This window comes from Ambystoma mexicanum, chromosome 13 (genome assembly GCF_040938575.1).
Source record: "Ambystoma mexicanum isolate Mex_15411 chromosome 13, UKY_AmexF1_1, whole genome shotgun sequence".
Lineage (NCBI taxonomy): Eukaryota > Metazoa > Chordata > Amphibia > Caudata > Ambystomatidae > Ambystoma > Ambystoma mexicanum.
In genome coordinates, this window is record NC_090938.1 from 637,735,150 (window position 1) to 637,755,552 (window position 20,403).

At 50.8% G+C, this 20,403-nt stretch overlaps 1 protein-coding gene across 1 annotated transcript in view; it reads right to left on the reverse strand.

Annotated features, from left to right (window-relative positions):
• Nucleotides 1–20,403, reverse strand: part of IGF2BP1 (insulin like growth factor 2 mRNA binding protein 1) — a 699,136-nt gene that overhangs the window by 223,187 nt on the left and 455,546 nt on the right. The window contains exon 8 of the mRNA XM_069634579.1: nucleotides 1,416–1,538. Coding sequence (XP_069490680.1) covers nucleotides 1,416–1,538 — 123 coding nt within the window. The remainder of the gene's footprint in view (nucleotides 1–1,415; nucleotides 1,539–20,403) is intronic.

A 20,403-nucleotide genomic window follows, 5' to 3' on the forward strand; every position in this document is an offset into this window, starting at 1 on the left:
TGTGTGCTTAACATATGCTCCGTTCCCTAATTTAATGATTTAATTATTGCAGTTATTGTATGAATACTTGCTTAGGATTTAAAGTAGTGTGTAACAGTAGGTTACCCGAGTACATATGTACAAAAGTATTTTTTACTTTGAAATATTAAAAGTTTAGTCCTTTAACAAAGGACTGCTATTTCTATGATTGACCTGTATGGGCCTTTTACTCATTAAGCAATAACTGAACTGCACAACAGTTGCCACTAGTTCGGCTTTGCTCAACTGGGCTTGTGAAAAATCTTGCTTACCCCAGGTTGTGTTGAGAGGTTTAAAGTCAGCCGGGAGACTGGGTGGGGGGCTATTTATGGTAAACAGGGAAGACCAAGGTTCGTCAAAACCCAATCAAGGTAGGTGGACAAGTGGTAAAGTGTTCGTCTCAGGAAAGGTTTCAGAATGGTCTATGATTACAATGAGTCCACACAACAATTCAATTTGTTATATAAAAATAAACTTATTAGAACTCAACACTAAGTATATAAAAATCAGAGGCAAGTAAATCATATATACATTCACCCTTAGAAACAGAATAGCATATGAATTATGTACAGGTGACTAATCAGATGAAAAATATACTCAACATAACCGCAAACCCAGTTCCCTCTTATCAAGTCCAGCCTGAAGAGGTTTGTCCTTATAACGCCAGCATAAGTGGCACACAGGAGGGGGCGGAGGAACATGAAATCTGGAGAATGTAAACAGAGTGGTGCCCCTCTGCCCCCAATCCTGCCCCTTCCCCAAAAGAGCAGGCAGAAGCAAAGGTGGAGAGCACTTCTCACGTTCATGCAACCTTGAAGTGTCAAAGTGGAAACGGCAAGGCGAAGGCAAGCACGCCAAATACACAGTAAAATCCCTCGCTCAGCATGAAAGAGACAGAAGTTTAATATTTAGAGGTCTACCCATGATAAAGGAAATAGATTAATTCCATTCAAATAAACAATGCGAAGGCCAATAGAGGAACGATTTTAGAGTATCGTTTACACATGCTCCACCAGAACTAAAGGCAGAACTTCGTATTGCATCATGCCGATTTAGTCGCCAAGGAACTACTGGTGATCTGAACCGTTACATTGATCCAAAAAGTGGTGCTTACATCTACACTGGACGATAGTGTTGCAAGAAGAGCAAGACTTTCATCCAATAACCATTTACCAGATTAGAATGGTTAATACAAATTTAGCATTTTGTGAGGTTTCCAGCTTAACCAACCCCCTGCTTTCAAAGGACTGCAATGTAACAATGATGGGGAGGACAAACTGTACAGTGATGCTAAAACAAGGCACATGTGAATGCAACAGAATAGGCAACTTGTCAGTGGCAACATGCAAAATACAATATTCGGTTTCAATTGTTAAAAAAAAGCAGCAGCCTCTTACGGTGAAATTGTGATTTTGGTTTCCGTGTCCTGCTCCACTTTCTTCAGGTTTCGCCCCTCTTTTCCAATGAGACGTCCTACAAAGTTGTTGTGCGCCAAGATTTTCAAAGGAACATCATCGGCTCTTATTGGAAGAACAAAAGCAGATTGAAAACCAACGTTTCTAGCTACACAAGTTATTAGACTTCATAGAACAGCAACACTTTTGACAACCACTGCACTTTTTTTTAAAGAGAAGAGTATATTACAAGCCACAAAGAATAGAACACAGTTCACCACCACCTTCCTTTGTTTATCATTTAGCCATTGTGCACTAGCCCTAATAAACAAGCAGCCATTCTGGAAAGCCATTGGATTCTGAAAGTTTTTCTAGGAGCAAAGCAATTTGCAGGGGGGGCAGATCCTATTGGCAGTAGCACAGAAGGCAACGAAAGACGTACAATTCAAGCATGTGAACAAAAACCAATGCCATCCACATCTGATCCAATGCAATTAGTAAACCTGCAGATTGAAGCAAATGCCTTTTATAAAGCCCATCTAGGACTACAATGTTACAGTTTCCCCTTTGGACTAGGATGCTCCCATAACTGGGTAATACTTTACCAGTGATTAATCAGTGTTAAACACAAAGGGAATGTGTTATAAGGATTCCAGTGCTTTACTACTCTCTAAAAGCTTCCGAACTGTTATGATTTTTAAAGTCCGTATTGTTTAAAGGTGGGTGCACCAACCCACACCCCAGTTGTAGGTCTTCCAAAGAGATTTTCTGACCAAGGATGGGTGTGGCAGAATAGGTACAGGGTACCATACAGTCATTGAATGTCCACACGTGTTATATGTATGAGAGGAAGGGTTTTCAGAACCCGAGTGTTTGGCAGAATTGCATGCAGTACCCTCTGGGACCACCATATACGACTACAGGTGTAAGCAAAAGCAACCTTTGGTACAAGTCTGTACCACAGTTTTTGGTAGCGAGCCGAGCAGCCAGGCTCATCAAGAGGTAAAAGGGTGTTACACAGAGGTCTTACAATCACAGTGGTTCAAGTACACCCTTGCACGCAAGGTTTCTTGGTAAAACATTTATTACAGTCATTTAGGAAACATTCACTAGGAGGCAACTTGTACACAAATATACTTCAGTACCAAATCAATAAGTTTGAGTAAATTAGGCTCCCCTGAAATAGGAACAAAGAACAAGTTACTCTTACCTGGTAACCTTCTTTCGATGGGATGGTCCGACGACGTATTCCATATCTATGACAGTAATCACCACAGCTGTGCTGCTTCGGAAAATTTTCGGCGTCTGCGTCCTGCGTCGCCCTCGAGGACCTCCTCCGACGGCCGGCGTCACCCGATGTGATAAGAAGAACGCACGACGCCCGTAGCCTCAGTTGTACTTTTTTCCCAGAACGTGTGCCACCTGTCTTCAGCCAGTCTGACACACAAAGCCTTGCGGAAACGTAAGCTGCAATCGCATAAGAAATTCTGTAGCGGGGAAGGTAGGGAGGGAGCGATATGGACTACGTCGGACCATCCCATCGAAAGAACGTTACCAGGTAAGAGTAACTTGTTCTTCGAGGGGATTGGGTCCTCTGACGTATTCCATATCTATGACAGACTCCCAAAGCAGTACCAATGCAAGGAGGTGGGAAAAGAATTTAGAAAACAGAAATTTAGCATGCCCAATCAAATTGCGGAGTAAAGGACCGCCTTGCAAAAGGCCAGATCCTGCCCCCGGATGGAATCGAGGGAATAGTGACGTACAAAAGTATGTACCAAAGCCCAGGTGGCTGCATCACAGATTTTGCAAACAGGAACACCCCTCTGCAGGGCAGTAGAGGCAGCCATACGCCTGATAGAATGGGCCCGTAAGCCGACCGGGGTGTCCTTACCCGCCAAGCGGTAACCCCCAGAGATAGCCAAAATAATCCAGCGAGACAAAGTCTGTTTCGTCACAGCCTGTCCCAAACACTTTCCAGCGTAACCAATAAAGAACTGATCGTCCATTCTGACCCCTGGACATGCGTGAAATATAAAAGCTCAACGCTCTCCTAAAATCAAACCTATGGAGCCTCTCCTCTTCCTTACCAGGATGTGGAGGAGGATAAAATGCCGGAAGAACAACCCTCTGGCCTAAATGAAATTCCGACACCACCTTCGGAAGAAAAGAAGGACGAACTCTAAGGACATCCCTGTCCTTATGAAACACAGTGAAGGGTGGTTTAACTGAAAGTGCCTGTAACACACTAACACTGCGAGCGGAAGTGAGCGCAACTAAAAATACAGTTTGAGTTAACAGTCTCAAAGGGCATGAATGCAAAGGCTCAAACGGAGCACCCATCAGGAACTTGAGAACAAGGTTCAAATCCCAACCGGGCACCTGGAAAGGTGACGGAGGGAACACATTAGTGAGCCCTTTCAGAAACTGAGAAATTAAAGGAATTTTAAAATAGGAGCACTCTTCAGACGAGCGCTTAAATATGGACAGCGCCGCCAGGTAACCTTTAATGGTACCCACTTGAAGGCCCCTGTGGGCCAAAGAAAGCAAAAAAGACAGAACCATGGGAATTTCACATGCAAAAGGATCCACATTCTTAACCCTGCACCACTCGCAGAACTTACTCCAACGGCAACAGTAAATCGACTTTGTTGCGGGCCTTTTGGCCGAAAGCAACACCTCCATCACGTCTTCAGGGAGGTCCCAATCCTTATACCTCAACCTTTCAGAAACCAAGCGTGAAGGTTGAGGGACCTGACCTCTGGATGGAGAACCTGACCCCCCCCCCCCCCCCCTCCCGTGAAAGCAGATTGTCTCGGTAGGGAAGACGTGGAGGACAGATGGACAAGTCGAGAAGGTCCTGGTACCACGTCTTCCAGGTCCACGCCGAAGAAATGAGGATCATCCAGGAACAGACCTTCGTAACCTCTGCAGTACTAGCGGGATGACGGGGACTGGAGGAAACGCGTACAGCAGTGGGAATGACCACTCCACCACAAATGCATCTCCTAAAGCTCAGTTTGGAGGAAATTCCCGCAAGCAGAATCTCTCGCACTTCCAGTTGACACTGGAGGCGAAGAGATCCACTTGAGGGGTCCCCCAAAGGGCGAAGATTTCCAGGAGAATCTCCTGAGCCAACTCCCACTCGTGAGAGATCACGCTCTGCCTGCTCAGAGCGTCCGTCGTCTCGTTTTTGTCTCCTGCCAGATGAACTGCCGAGATCGAAACTTCCTGCTGGATTGCCCAGAACCAGAGCTGCATCGCCTCACTGCACAGAGGAAGTGACCCTGCCCCCCCTCCCTTTTTGATGAGGTAGTGCATGGCCACTGTGTTGTCCGTCAGGATCAGAACATACTTTCCTCGCACAGTCGGCAGAAAAGCCTTCAGGGCTAGCCTGACTGCCTTCAGCTCCAACAGATTGATATGGAGTCTGGACTCCGGAGACCAACGACCGCTGACTGTCAACTAGTTGGCATGAGCTCCCCATCCCGTGAGGGATACGATCGTCACCTCCGGCCAGGGCAGCCAAAATGGAGCCCCCCCTCCTCATCAGATTGCCTTCGTGGGCCCACCACAGAAGGTCCTGGGCGACCGAAGACGGCACCTGAACAGGGTCTGACATCCTGCCGGAGGACTGAGACCACTGGAGCTTGAGTGCCAATTGCATAGATCTCATCCGCAACCTGGCCTCTGGCACCAGAAGAATGCAGGATGCCATGAGGCCGAGCAGTCTCAAGAACTCGAACGCTGGGAGAGTCTGGGCAAGTTGAAACTTGTGCACCATCTGTTGAATGTGATGAGCCCTCACCTGGGGAGGGCAACACTGCCCAAAGGCCGTGTCGAGCACTGCTCCGATGTACTGGAGCCTCTGAGTTGGTGTCAAATGGGACTTCTTTAAGTTGACTGACAGATGATCCAGGACTTGCTCGGGAGAGCGCGCCCTGATCAACCAATCGTCCAGGTAGGGGTAGACGTGAATTCCCCTTTCCTGAGGTGCGCTGCCACCACTACCATGAGCTTGGTGAAGACCCTGGGGCGGAGGTCAATCTGAACGGCAGGACCTGAAACAAAGTGCGAGTCGCCAACCGCAAACCTCAGGTACTTCTTGTGCTTTGGATGGATCGACACATGACAATAAGCGTCCTTGAGATCGAGAGACACCAACCAGTCCTGAAGTTGAAGGGCCTGGAGGACTTGAGAGTGTAACCATCTTGAACTTGTCCTTCCTGAGGAGTTTGTTCAAACCGCGCAAGTCCATGATGGGTCTCAATCCCCCCGTCTTTCTTGGAAATCAAAAAATAAGGGGAATATCATCCCTTGTTCTTCTCCGCTACAGGCACCAGTTCTATGGCGCCTTTCTCCAGCAGGGATTGAATTTACTGTGCAAGGAGCGGATCTGGACTCTTCAAAGAGATTCCCCGGTGGATTGTCTTGAGGCCTCTGCCGGAAAGGAAGACCGTAGCCGCGGGTTAGGCTCTCCAGAACCCACACATCTGAAGTAATGGCGCGCCAATCTGCAAAATGCTGCGCCAGCCTTCCCCCAAACGGCGAACCATGGGACATGGCCTCATGACTGAGCTGCTGCGGCGCTGCCTGAGGGCAAAGAGGCAACAGCCCGAGCGGCCTTGGCACCTCGAGTGCCTTGTTTTCCACCTCTGGCACTCCTACGGTGGCCCCTTTGACTGGCAGCTCCTCTCGCTTTACCAAAGTTTGAGTAATAACGAAAGGAACCTCCCCTCCATTGCTGTCCCCTAGGACGAAAAGGCGGAGGTTGTCGAACTGCAGCGCCCAACGACTTCGCAGCAGCTTTGGAGGTCTGCAACCTCTCAAGGCTCTCGTCAGCCTTGCTGCCAAAAAGATGTTCCCCGTTAAAGGGCATGTTGAGGAGCCGGGCCTGCACATCAGGAACAAACCACAACTTCATCAACCACGCAAACCTGCGTATCGCGGTGCTTGCCACCATGGACCGGCTGACGCAATCTGCCATGTCCAAACCCGACTGAACGGCCTCACACATAGCATTCTTGCCATCCTGAACCATGGCAAGGAAACCATCCCGTTCATCCCCTTCGGGAATATGTTCAGCCGCCAAGGAAACAGTTCCACAGAGTGTGTGAAACGAGACAAGGCACAAATGGAGTTGGCCGCCTGAAGCGCCATACCCCCTGCAAAAAACACTTTCTTCGCCCAGCCGTCAAAACACTCGTCGTCCCTATCAGGAGGGATGGTAGGGTACGACGCCTGCTTTGCCGGGGCCGTAGCCGCCTGCACCACCAACTCTCCGGAGTAGGGTGCTTGGACAAGTAGCAGGGGTCACTACTGGCTGGGTGGTATTTTTGCAGCAAAGACTTGCTCACTGCCGGGAAACTCTCCGGAGCAGTCCAAGCCGCTGCCACCCTTCTTTGCAGAGCCATATGGAATGGCAGTAATGGGTCAGTTGGTGGACCAATGTCGAGTATATCCGTAAGGTCATCCTGAACAAACTCCCCAGGGGGAGCAGACCACCCCAAGTACTCAGAGACCCGTGACATAAGTCGCCGGTACGAAGAATTGGCATGAGTGCCAGGCTCAGGCCTACAAAACTCCACCTCCGGAGAGCTGCCCAGCCCACTAGCATCATGCAGGGACTGCCTCAGGTCCTCAAACTGGCTATGGCCCGAGAGAATCTCGTCAGGCACCGTGTCAGGCACCATGCCATCATCAGAGCCCTCATCCACCTCTGAAATGAATTCCAGATGGCCGTAAGACGGCACAGAACTGGAACCAAAGCCATGCTTGACCTTGGCCAGAGCCTTCCTAGGTGGGTCCCCCGAACGACGGGGTACCCCCATCGACACAGCCCCGAAAGGCGTCGAGTGAATCGGCGCTGACGTCGAGAGAATCGGCGTCGACGACAGACGCGGCATCGACACAGGCCTCGAAGGCAGAGCCCCGAGCGTGTCAATCGACATCCTGGGCGCCGACGACATCCTCGGAGGCAGAGCCTCGAGAGAGTCCGTCGTCGACCTCGGCGCCACAGGCGTCAATGTCTTCCTCAAATACATCACAGGTTCACGCGGTCTCGAGCGCGTCGAGGACATGGGACCTGGACCGGGCATGCCGAGAACGATTCCCCTTGTCCAAGCGGGACCTTTCCCGTGAATCGTGATGGCCACCCGAGCCCGAAGGTGTGCGAGCGGCGTCTCTCGGCTGACCACAACCGACCCCATTCGGAGGCGCGGACGGACCAGTGCCCTGCGATTCGAGAATCGCCAACATTTTCTTCCCGAAGGAAGCCCATTCCTCCGGTGTCGCATGCTTGGTGGGGTAAGCGACCCGCCGACGGGCAGAGTCCTCGGATGAGGACGGGGAAGGCGACCGATGACGGTGCTTCCGGGAGTGCCTCAAAGAGGCAGAGGAGTGGCGAGACCGACTCCGGGACCGAGACACACTGGACTTCCGACAACGACGCGGAGAGTTGCCCCTCGAGTCGTCCGTCGAAAGCCCTGCAGACCTCGACTTACGGGGCTTGGACACCTTAACTACGAATAACAACTTCTTGCGCTCCCGCAAGGCTTTCGACGTGAGCGACTGGCAGTCGGCACAGTCATCCGTATCAGGGGCCTCCCCGAGGCACCAGAGGCAGGCGTCGTGCGAGTCCGTGACCGACATCTTGGAGCCACAGTCCCTGCACTTCTTAAAGCCCAGACGCGGTGTGGAAGACGAGGTAGACCTCTTCACGAAGAAATCGTACACAAACCGGTGCGAAGAACCGAGATGAACAGAAACTCCAAAGAGTCGAGGCGTACCGAGATTCACGAAGCAAACACGTTCGCGGAAAAAACGGAACTGAGGCTATGGGCGTCATGCGTCCTACTTATCACATCGGGTGACGTCGGCCGTCCGAGGTGGTCCTCGAGGATGACGCATCGACGCAGGAGGCAGACGCCGAAAATTTTCCAAAGCAGCACAGCTGTGGTGATAGATATGGAATACATCAGAGGACCCAATCCCCTCGAATTGCCTTTTATTTTCAACAGTTTTCTCCCTTTCATTCCAGCCTAGCTGCCACTCACCCAGCAGGGTGGCTGTCCTTGCTGGACAGTCAGCCAGTCAATCACGCCAGAGTGCATTTGGGTCTCCTAGGAGACTAAGCACAGCGAGTTTCGGGCACCTCTTTCACTTCCTGCCCGCCCCAGACACTCAGGTGCTGGAGGCGGTCTTCAGTCCTGAAACCCGCCAAAGGCATAAGAACAAAGGGACCAAACCTGGTTTGGCACGTAGAGACAAACTCTAGAAGGACCTTTCCAAAAAGAAATGGCTAAAAAAGAAGACCAGGACCCGTTTCAACCAAGGGATTTAAGGCGTCATCTTGAAAAAAAATGGCTCCCGTGATTTTTAGCTACCAGTGTTCGCAGGCGGGAAAAATCATGGTAGGTCGTTGTAAAACCACTGCCACCAGCCATTTCGATAGAAAGGGTAGCATTTGATTGCTACATGAGTTTCTAGACACAGGGGATACCAGGTAATGCCTCCATTACTCTATAGGAAGATCGTGTGTGCGGATCTACGTGATCCGACGGCGGCTGATTTTGCCGCGGCCGGAAAGTTTGCATGACAAAGGTGTGAACCACCAAAAGTTTGCACCTTTCTCATGCAAATACACAGTGAGCGGGGTGTTGTAGGGGACACCCGCACAGTTTTTTTTTTTTTTAACTTACCTGCAATGCTACCACCAAAGGTTCGAACTTTTGGTGTTCAAACCTTTGGTGGCAGCATTTTTAGAACGTTTTGTTCATGCAACCGTTTAGATAGTCTTTTTGTAAAATAGCAGTGTGTGCTGGGTCTAGGAATTTAAAAAAGACTAGTAAAGTCAATTGAACCTTACATTCTCTGGGAAACAGTTTATCCCAGAGAAGGTATTTAAACCTTTGGGAAGTCCAAGACATCCCGGTGTCACTGCACTGAGGGTGCTGTGTAAACAATGATGTCTATTGAGTCATCTAAAAACTCCATAATCAAAGAACACAAGAGTAAAACACATCAAAATACATGAAAGAGTGGGACAAAGAGGCTCGCACGCTTTCCAGGTAAAAAATCAAGTCCTCAAAATCAGCAAAGTTGCTGGGGGGTCTCTAAGGTGAAGGGAATTAGCACATTTATGAGAATTCTCCCCAACACGGAGGCCAGCCCAATGGGATCTGCAAGGAATTTTCAAACTGGGCAGCTGCCAGCCTAGGACAAGCAGTAAGGTTTAGACTTGGGAGATCAAGAGGTTTGGTGTAGAGGTGCAGTAAAAATAGGCTATTAGAAGGTCCAAACTGCTGTATACTAATACCTCCCTCGGTCTTAAAAAAAGGAAAAGGGTGGACACGACTCCGTTTGATACATTCAGCATACGTCCCAACATGCTACAAACACGAAATTCAGCATGTGGGCAGGTTCCATGGTGCAGACAATGTAACAAGTATAAAATGACATGCATTACTCACCGTAATAGCATTTCTGATGATTGTATCAGCTTAGATTAACCTGCTGAGCATAGACTAGCTATCAGTACCCGGAGTTGGAGGTGGGTTGTGAGAAGGAACAGTATAGAAAAGATGTCTTAGTACTGCTTGTCCCACCTGAGAATCAGACCTAGACTGGGTGTCTAGGCAATAGTGTTTTTTTTTTTTTAACTTGTTTATTTTTGGGTTGGCGCACAGGAGAACAAATTAGCAAATCAGATCAACACTTTATCACAGCATTAATATACAATTGTTTATCCCCAGACACCCACTCCCACTCTTTAGTCCCGGCAGTCTTCTGAGGACTGTCTCTTTGCCCATTAAGTCCAATTCCTGACTCATTCGCTCCTGTCTCCTCCTACCTCGATTCGCCTTCCTCCCTCCTCTCCAGGCTTACGTCATCAAATCCTGGATCTGGCTATCCTCTGGGGCCTGCTCCCTGTCCGCCGCCCGCTGGGCGTGTTGCACTAGGCGCGGTTTGTATGTCAGCGCCGGGAAGCGTAGGTCATAGTCTATCACCGGCGACCAAATGTTTGTGAAACGATGGAGGCGGCCTCTATTTGCTGCCATAATTTTCTCAGCAATGAAGATGTCCCAGATTTTCAACCACAACACCGTTAAGGGACCTTCCGGAGCCTTCCATGTCCGGGCTATTGTGATTTTAGCAGCCAGGAGTAATTGTGTGATGAGGGCCGCGAGTGCGCCCGATTTCGGGTAGGTGTCTGGAATCGGGGTCCCCAGCAGAAGTGGCTCCGGTTCCAGTGGCAGCGAGATCTGGGTTATGTCTGTGATGATAGCTATACATTGGGCCCAGAAGACCTTCACCACCGGGCATGACCACCACATGTGTAGATAGGAGCCTGGCGAGCCACACCGACGCCAGCACTGTGGGTCCAGCGACTGATTGAAGTGGTGTAGTTGAAGCGGTGGGAAATACCATCTCATGAGCAGTTTATGTGCGCATTCTCGGTTGGTGATGCAGAAAGAAGATGAGTGCGTGCGGGACCAGATATCGGTCCAGTCTTGATCCTGGATTGGATGCCCTAGGTCCTTTTCCCACTGCGCCATATATGTCGCTCTATTTGACAGTAGGTTCACTTGGAATGATCGATGCAGCGTCGAAATCCGCCCTCGGGCTGGAGGGTCTGCCACCGTTAATTCCAAGGCATCCAGGGTCCGGGTGGCCGCCTCTCGCGTCTGGGGGTGTGCGTACCAGTGTCTGATTTGGCAGTATGAAAACCTGTGACTCTGCGAGATTAAACGCACTTTTGCATTGGGCGAATGTCAGCGGCTGGGTTCCTTCAAACAGTTGGCTTAGGGAGCTGAGGCCTCCGGCAATCCAGTTTTTAAAGTTCGAGGGGGGAGATCCCAGTGAGAACGCCGGATTGTGGAAGACCGGGGCTGAGGGGCCCAGGGCTCTCGGGATACCTCTGGATTTGCGGGCCCAATCCCATGCCTTCCTTCAACGTTTGCTTGGTTGATGACAGAATAGCTGGCCACGCCCGGCACAGCGAGGTTGGCAGGTGTAAAAGAAAGTGCAGTGGGAGGGGTAATCGGGATTGCTCTATGTCCATCCATTTGGGGCGCCCTGACGCTATAGTCCAAGCCTGGGTGTGAGCTATCTGCGCCGCCATTTGGTATTTTTGGAGGTCAGGGACCCCTAGGCCTCCCTGGTCCGGGGCGCATAGCATGGTCCTCCGTGGAATGAGGGCCTTCTTCCCCCTCCATATGAATCCAAATATCTTCCTCTGAAGTCTCTGTAGTTGGGGGTGAGGGACTATGATGGGAAGAGCTGAGCAGGCGTATAGGAATCGTGGCAACAGATTCATTTTACAGGCCGTGATACGACCTATTAGGGATATTTCCTGCTTGAGCCAGGCGTCTAGGTCTTTTTCCAAAGTTTTCATCAGGGGCGGGAAGTTTATCCTATAGATGTCTCCAGGGTTAGCGGGGATCTGCACCCCGAGGTAGGGGATGGATGTGTCACTTAGTGGGATTGGGCAATGGGCGCTAAAGGATGCCTTGTGTCTCTGATCTAAGCCTATCCCCAACGCTGTCGATTTCACCAAATTAATGGCAAATCCGGACACCTTACCGAATCTGTGGATTTCCGCTAGGGCGGCTCTTAAGGATTGAGAGGTGTCTGTAATGGTTAGCATCACGTCATCAGCGTAGAGCGCGATCTTGTGCTGGGTGGGGCCCACTTGAAGGCCTTTGATTCTGGAGTTGAGGCGGATCCGCTGGGCCAAAGATTCCATGACCATAGCAAACAGTAGGGGGGAGAGGGGGCAGCCCTGTCTGGTACTGCATGTTAGGGAGATCGGGTTAGTTAGCAGGCCGTTCACTCGGAGAAGGGTGGTCGGGGTTTGATAGTTCGCTTAACATTAGCTTTAAGAAGGTGGGCCCAAAGCCGAACGATTCCAGGGTGAGGCGGAGGAACGACCAGTCCACTTTGTCGAAAGCCTTGGTCGCGTCCAAGGCTAGCAGGGCGAGTTTCTTCGAGCCTTGCCTGGCTATCTCGATCAAGTTGAGGACTCTGCGTGTATTATCTGTGGTGGCTCTGTTTAGAATAAATCCCGTCTGGTGTGGGTCTATGATGTCCGGAAGAAGCTTCGCTAATCGGTTTGCCAAGACCTTCGATAAATATTCGCATCCAGGTTTAATAAGGAGATGGGTCGATAAGCTGCTATATCGCTGGGGTCTTTTCCTGGTTTCAGCGCTAATACTGTTATCGACTCTTTCATTGATGGGGTTGTTGATCCAGAAGTGGCGAAGGAGTTGAAGAGGGTTGTCATTGGGGTTAGTAGCTGGGGCCGAAAGAGTTTGAAGAATCGGGACGAAAAACCATCCAGGCCCGGGGCTCTAGTTCTTAAGCTTTTAACAGCCTCATCGATCTCCTCGCTGGTAATCGGGGCCTCCAACTCTTCTCTACTCGTAGTTGAGAGCTTGGGCAAGGCGGCTACCCGCAGGTAGGACTGCTGCTCTTCATGGGGTTTTTGGGTAGCTGACATGGTTTCGGTTACGTGAGCCTCTGGAATTCTCAGCTAATCCCGATCTGCGAATTGGACTGCACCCTGGGGGTCTCGGAGGCCTTTTATAGTGTTCTTCTCTTGATTCTTGCCAGTTTTTCCACCAGGAATTTATTTGCTTTGTTTCCTCTGGCGTAGTAGCTTTGCTTCGTTTTGGTTAGCAGCTGGGCTGTGTCCTCTGCTTAATGGGCCTCTAGTTTCTTCCGGGCCGTCTGCAAGGCTCGGTAGGTTCTCGGGGACCAGTTTCTAGCCTTACACGCCGTCTCTGCCTCCAGGACCTTGTCTTCTAGGATGCGGCGGACCCGTTGCTTTTGTTTATGGTAGGCCGCTCCCCGGGAGATCAGTACCCCTCTCACCACGGCCTTCATTGCGTCCCATGTATTCGCTGGGGAGGTATCTTCATTTTTATTGTCTTCGAAGAACTGTTTGATTGTTTTAGCTACTACGTCTCTGGTGGCCATGTCATTTAGGATCGGGTCATAAACAGACGATCTGCGTCTTGGGGACGGGTCCGGATTATAAGCTCTTAGCGTTAGCATTATGGGTGCATGGTCTGAATGGATTCTGGGGCCTAGGAGGACATCGTCTGTGTATGACAGGATCTGCGGAGATGCCAGCAGGAGGTCGATGCGGGAGTAAGTTGTATGCACATAAGAGTAGCATGAGTAGTCGCGCTCCTCTGGGTGGAGGATCCTCCAGGTTATCACCATTTCGAAGGTTTGGAACAATTTAAGCAGAGAAATCGCCAAGCCGAAGTCTCCGCGGTCTGGGGGGTGTGATCGGTCTACAAATGGGTTGGGGACTCCGTTGAAATCTCCCCCGATGATGGTCTGACCCTCAACAAACGGAAGGAGGGTGCTTTCCAGGGCCAAGTAGAATGCTTCCTGCTCTTGATTCGGAGCATATACTGAGATCAACGTATATAGTTGGCCGAGAATTCGGCATTTCACCGCCATGAAGCGGCCATCGGGGCCCCACTTAGAGTCCATGATTTGCGGCTTCAAATCTTTTGCGATTAAGATGGCTGTGCCACCCTTCTTTGTTCCATTCGATGCCAGGAACTGCAGTGGGAATTGCCGATCTCTGAGCCTCGTGAAGTCCGCTGGGATCAGGTGTGTCTCTTGTAGGAAGACAATGGAGGCCTTGTCATTCTGGATGCGTTTTAGGATCGCTTTCCGCTTCTGTGGGGCATTGAGGCCTCTAACGTTCAACATTAGAAACCTTAGTTTCTGGATCGGCGGGGGAGCCTCCTGGGTGCCCTCTGGGGTGGGATACTGCTCCTCGTGGGGGGGCTGGGGGTATTCAGTCTTCATTTCGTGACTCAGTTAGCTAAGTCTTCCTGCGGCCGGGTTTTCTGTATCCTCCAACGGGAGGGTAGCTTTTTATCTGAGTAGGCCAACCAACGGGTGGGCGAACTTAAACGAGAGGGAGAACTCCCGACTGTGTGGGGGGCCGGGATTTTCTGCGCGGCCACCACCACGGCCAACGGGGCCCAAAAAGTTTTCCTCGCCAACGGGGCGGGGGTCGAACCATTGAGATCGGCTCGGCTCCAAGGGTGGGTAGGTGACATACTCCTTGGAGTGGGGACTGGGCCGTTCGGGGCCCGCGGCGTTGCGATGCTTCGTTTTGGCTCCAGGGTCGATCTTAGCACAATGGGAGCAGACATCTGGATCATTTCATCTTTCGGCGCCTCTGTGCTTTAGACCAGGGTTGTTGCTGCTGTCTTTGGGGTGATTGATCTGGTTCCTCTGGCGGGAGGTGTGGACTGGGGGTGGGTGAGGTCCCTGGAGAGCTCGGGTGTAAAATAGATTTCGCGTCCTCCAGATGGCTGATTTTACAAAGGGTTCCCTGGTACGAGAATTGTAAAGTAGCGAGGAAGAGTCATCGGCAGCGGATCTGGAGGAATAGGGTCAAGGGCTTGAGAGCTCTCCGTTTCTGTAGGGTGATCGGGGAGAGATCTTAGTATATCTGCAGGGGGGTGCTCATGAATGACAGTTCATCTTTGGTGCGGCTTCTTGCCGAGATGGCCTCTTTGGTAGCATAGAAGTGGACTCTAGTGATCACATCCGGAGGGCCGTCCGAATCTGCTCCTCGTCTCGGGCGCAATCTGTGAGTTCGGTCCAGGACAAGTTGGGTTTTGTCCATAAGCGGGAGAGCAGCCTGGAAGAAGTTGCCTATATATTCCGGGAGCTCTATCTTGAATCGTTGCTGGGACCCCACGGATGCGCAGATTATTTCATCGAGCCCTGTTTTCTAAGTCCTCTTGCTTGAATGCGAGGATCTCGTTACTAGACTGGAGCGCTTGGATCTCGCGTCGCATTTCTATTATTGTTGCATCGTGGTTCTGGGTCAAGTCTTCGACCTCTCCTATCCTCTGTTCCGCTTCCGTGAGTCGTTGGTCCGTCTGTTCTAGTCGTGTGGTGAGTTCGGTCATGCAGGACCGGAACTCTGCTTTAATGTCCCGCATGAAGGCCATCAAGTCATCTCTGGTGGCGAGGTTACCTTGCTCTTCTGGGGGCTTCTGCAGGATGAGTTTAGGCGGGGGGTCCAGTTTCCTTGTCTTGTCTGCTGCTAGGAGCATGGTGGAAATGTCTGCGGTTTTGGCTGGTTTGGCGAGTCTCGACATTTTGCTAGGGCTGAGACTCTGGGGATCCTCCTCTGGCTGGGTCGCCGGGGGTGGTCGAGACACGGCGAGCTCCTTGTCCGGGAGCACCTGGGGGCGCTTGGGGGGGGATGATTAGTCTCGGCCGAATCTGCTATCGACAGGGTCTCCTGGGAGGGTGAGGGATGAGGCCTCCCCCAGCGATGTCTTTCGGGGGAGGGGATGATTTGCCAGCCGTATTTACTTTAAGAGTTGCAGTGTTTACATCCAGGTATTGCCACTCTTGGATGTTGTGGGAGGGTTGGTTCAGCTTGAGGCAGTTGCCCTCCTTACCAAGGGGCTGTAGCTATCAAGGATGATAGGTGTGGCGTGGGCCGGGGCGCCCCAGGAGATTATGGCGGCAGGAGACGTGGGGATGCCTTCGGCAATAGTGTTTTGTAAAGGTGTGTACAGAACTCCAGGTTGCCGCTTTGCAAATGGGCTCAAGGGGATCATTTGCAATGAATGCTATGGAAGACCCAGTGCCCCCAAGTAGAGTGCTCTAGGCTTGAAGGGCAGTTCTCTTAGCAAGAGAGAAACAGTGTGATGCATTTAACAATCCACCTCGAGATAGCCAATTTAGAGACAGTGTCCCCTTCTCTACCAGCTGCCACTGAAACGAAAAACTGGTTAGTTTTTCTCAGTGGTTTTGTTCTTTCCAGGTAAAACATGACTGCCCTGCGCACATCTAGTGTGTGTAGGCTTCTTTCGGCCATGCTAGTGGGATTCTGGAAGGAAGTGGGTAGTTTGATTGGTTCACATGGAACTTCAAGATGAATTTAGGTGCAAATCTAGGAAGAGTACGCAGTACCGCCTGATCCCTTTGGACACTAACAAAAGGGTCTAGAACTGAAAGGGCCTGTAGTTCACAAACCCTTCTAATAGAAGTGATAGCCACTAGGAAGGCCGTCTTGTAAGTAAGGTCTTTTAGACTTGCTTTATGCAATGGTTCAAAGGGAGACCCCATGAGTCTGGTCAAAACCACATTTAGATCTCATCCGGGAGCTGGGTTAGAAATGGGGTGGTGAATTCTTTTAACCCCTTCCAGAAGGGCCTTAACAGGTATTTTCCACCACAACACTTTGTCGTGACGTAGAGTAGTCTGATAGAGCAGCTAGATGAACCTTTAGGCAATTAAAAAACCAAACATGAGTCTAACAAACGAGTTTGGTACAACACAATGTGGGTAGGCAAGCAGTCAATGGGATTGACACCCTTGTTCTTACACCAGATGACAAATAGTTTCCACTTAATGGAATAGCAATAACAAGTGTTAGGTTTTCTAGCCTCCCCGAGTATGTCCATGCATCTGAGGGAGTTGAAGGGGTCCAAACTCTATGACCTCAGGAGCCAGGCCGACAAGTTCAGAGTTTGCGGGCACGGGTGTAGTGTCGCCCCTCTGCCCTGAGACATGTTGAATGGGCAGGGTAGTCTCACAGTTGGGGGGTGGGGGGAGCTACAGACTTTTCCATTAGATGAGCGAACCAGGGTTGGCGGGCCCACATGTCCACCAGAATCATGGTAACTAGTTCCTGGTGCATCTTGTGCACTCTTGTTGAGTAGGGGAGACGCGGGGGGAAAAAGTGTAGACAAATTTCCCTGACCATGTTACCCAGAGTCCGTTCCCCTTGGATCAGTTCTGGGGGTACCTGGAGATATAGTCTTGGCATTGGGTGTTCTCCCGAGTTGCAAACAGGTCGATATCTGGGAAGCCCCATTCTGTGAAGACGTTGGACTGTCTTTGTGTAGACGCCATTCGTATTCTACGGGCAGTGGGAAATCTCTGCTTAGCAAGTCCGCTAGAAGATGGAGTTCTCCTGGAACGTGTTGGGACAGTAGGAACATCTTGTGTTTGAGAGCCCACATCCAAATGTTCTGGGACAGCTTGGATAGTCTTGGAGTGTGCTCCCTGCTTGTTAAGGTAATACATGGCTGTGGTGCTGTCTGTCAGGACCAGAACTGTCTCCCCTGTAGTTGTGTCTGAAAGGCTTTCAGTGCTTTGAACACTGCTAGCAGCTCTAACAGATTTATATGGTTGGATGCTACTTGTGGGTTCCACACTCCATGCGCTATCTGCTGAAGCAGGTGAGCGCCCCCAACCCCCGCGAGTGGCTTCTACTGCGGGGGTGGTGAAGGTCTTCACCTTCAAGAGGTTTTCCCTCAACCCACTGCAGAGAGAACGAGGGCTGGCGAGACAATTACCAGATCTTCCCATTGTCCACTGGCCTGACAGCACTGGCTGTTGAGCCACTCTTGCATTGGACGCATGCGCAGCCGCACGTGGGGCACTAAGTAAATGCACAGGGCTATCATACCTAGCAAGCGCATGGCCTTCAGTACCGTCACTTCCCGACTGGCTATATATTGGAGGGATCTGAGAAAGCATGTTCGGAACCCTCTCGTTGGAGGTGAAGACGCGACCGTCTTTTGTGCGGATTAGAGCCCCCAGAAATTGACTTGGCTGGAGTCTAAACTGGATTTCTTCTCGATGGAGAATCCTAGATTGAACAGGAGGTCTATTGTCTTCTGAGTATTTAATAGGCATGTTTCGCTAGAATCCCCCGTTATGAGCCAGTCGTCGAGGCAAGGGTAAACCGAGACGGATAGTCTGCGCAGGTGTGCTGCCGCTACTGCCAGTACCTTTGTAAACACCCTCGGCGCCAAAGCAATGCCGAAGGGAGGGACTTTGAATTGATAGTGCTTGTCCTCTACCACAAACCATAGATATTTTCTGTGCGCTGGCAACATTGAAATATGAGAGTTAGCATCTTTCATGTCCAGTGTTGTCATGTAATCCCCTCGTTTCAACAGTGGGATTACTTCCTGCAAGAGTTACCATACAAAACCTTTGAGGTTTGACAAATTTGTTCGCTGGGCGCAAGTCTAGTACATGGCTAATGGCAAGGTCCTTTTTGGGTACAAGGAAGTAAACTGAATAAATACCCTTGTTTACCTGAAGAATCGGGACGGCTTCTATTGCGTCCTTTTCCAGCAGTGCTTCGACCTCTTGTTTCAGGATTTCGCAGATGGTCTGGCAACAGGCGTCTTGTCTCGGGCAGTCTGAATTGTGGGGGTCGGGCACATTCCACACAGTACCCGTGGGAGACTGTCTTTAAAACCCACTGGTCTGATGTAACTCTCTCCCATGCCCAAAAGAAAGATGTTAAGCGCCCCCCAATCGGGCTGACATGGGAGGGGATCTGAATCCGTAGGTAATTTCTGACCAGAGGCTGTGGCTCTCCTGGAGTTGGGGCCTCTGCCTCTACCCTTCCTGCACCGGTGACCCCTAGGTGGATAGTTGGCAGGGGTGCTGGATGTCTGCCCCGAGTTCCAGTTGTTTCCTGTGTTGTACATATTCTGTGAGTAACAGGATTGGCCTCGAAAGGACTGACTGGAACCACTTCCCCTCTGGAGGAGAGCTTTTGCATGATTTGTTGGAGACTTAAGAGTCTCATGCTCTTTTTTGGCAGTCTCTAGAGCAGTGGTCTTCAAACTTTTTTGGCCTGAGCCCCCCCTGAGCAAAGTTTGGGCAGGCCGGGCCCCCCCAAAAGTGTCAGATGGGTAGTATGTAGAAATCGCTATGAAGTTTTGCGTGCCGTCACCGCACCCTACTCCCAGTACAGATCATGGGCTCTCCCCACCCTACTCCCACCACTATCCCAGTGCTGCCGCCCATCCTGCTCCCACCACAGTCCCATAACACAAGCATACACATTTAAATAAAAAATAAAATCGCCATGAACGTACCTTCTGCAGGAGCCTGCGTGTGGTTGCTAAAATGCCCCGCTCCAGGTTGCCCTGCCCATATGTGCGAGGAGGCGCAGGAGTACCCCCCTCGCACATACATGCAGTGCCCCAGCCAGCATTTCCAATGAGCTATGCATGGCTGGCAAAACAAAACACACCCAGCGGTCTATGGCTCAGTGATCATGCGCGGCTGGGGAAATGAACTGTCAAAGGCAAACAGTGTTTCCCTTTGACAGTTCAGCCACCCCAGGAGCACTGCCTCAGCTGGGAAAAGCAGCTGAGGGAGGGATCAGTGTTTCACTGGGCTGGCTCCTTCATAATGGGCGAGGTGGCCAGTGGGTGGACGCCCCCTCACCCATTACGGAGGAGCTGGCAGGTTTGGACAGGCCTATAGGGCAATAGGGCGATGACCGTACCAAAAATGCAAAATGCTAGTGTAGGCCAGTCAAAATGGGCCACTTCATTTGGCCCATGTGGGCCAGTTTGAGGAGTTACTTCACTAAGCAGCTAGTAGTTTTGACCATTGTTGCTGAATAAATATTCGTTAAATATCACCATTTGTTGACATTTGAACAAAAAACAATCCCCTTGTGTACTATTCAAACGGTCTGTGACTCAAGGACTGAATATCCATTTGCAACTGCTGGTCATTTTTTCATTGGTGCCCAAGACCATTTTATGGTCCAGTCTGACCATGTGAGCTGCCCCTTCCCATTTCCTCCAATCATAAAAAAAAAAAAAAAAATGTCATGCTGGGCTCTGAAGCGCCCCCCCACCCTGCCCCCTCCTGGGATGCGGCTGCGCCCCACAGTTTGAAGACCTCTGCTCTAGAGCCTCGTCGACTGCTTTCCCGAAGAGGTTAGACTCCTCAATAGGCTTATTTATAAGGGCTGCTTGGGTCTCTAGCTTGAAGCCCGAGTTTCGGAGACAAGTGTGCAGTTTGAGCAGGTTGCCCTGAGCTAGGGACCTTCCTGCCATCTCCGCGGTATCCAGGGTGTTTTTAATTACATTGGTGTTGATCTGCCTGCCCTCAGCCACGATAGAGAGTAATTTAGTTCTTGCGGGTTGTCACTTCCTGGAGACCT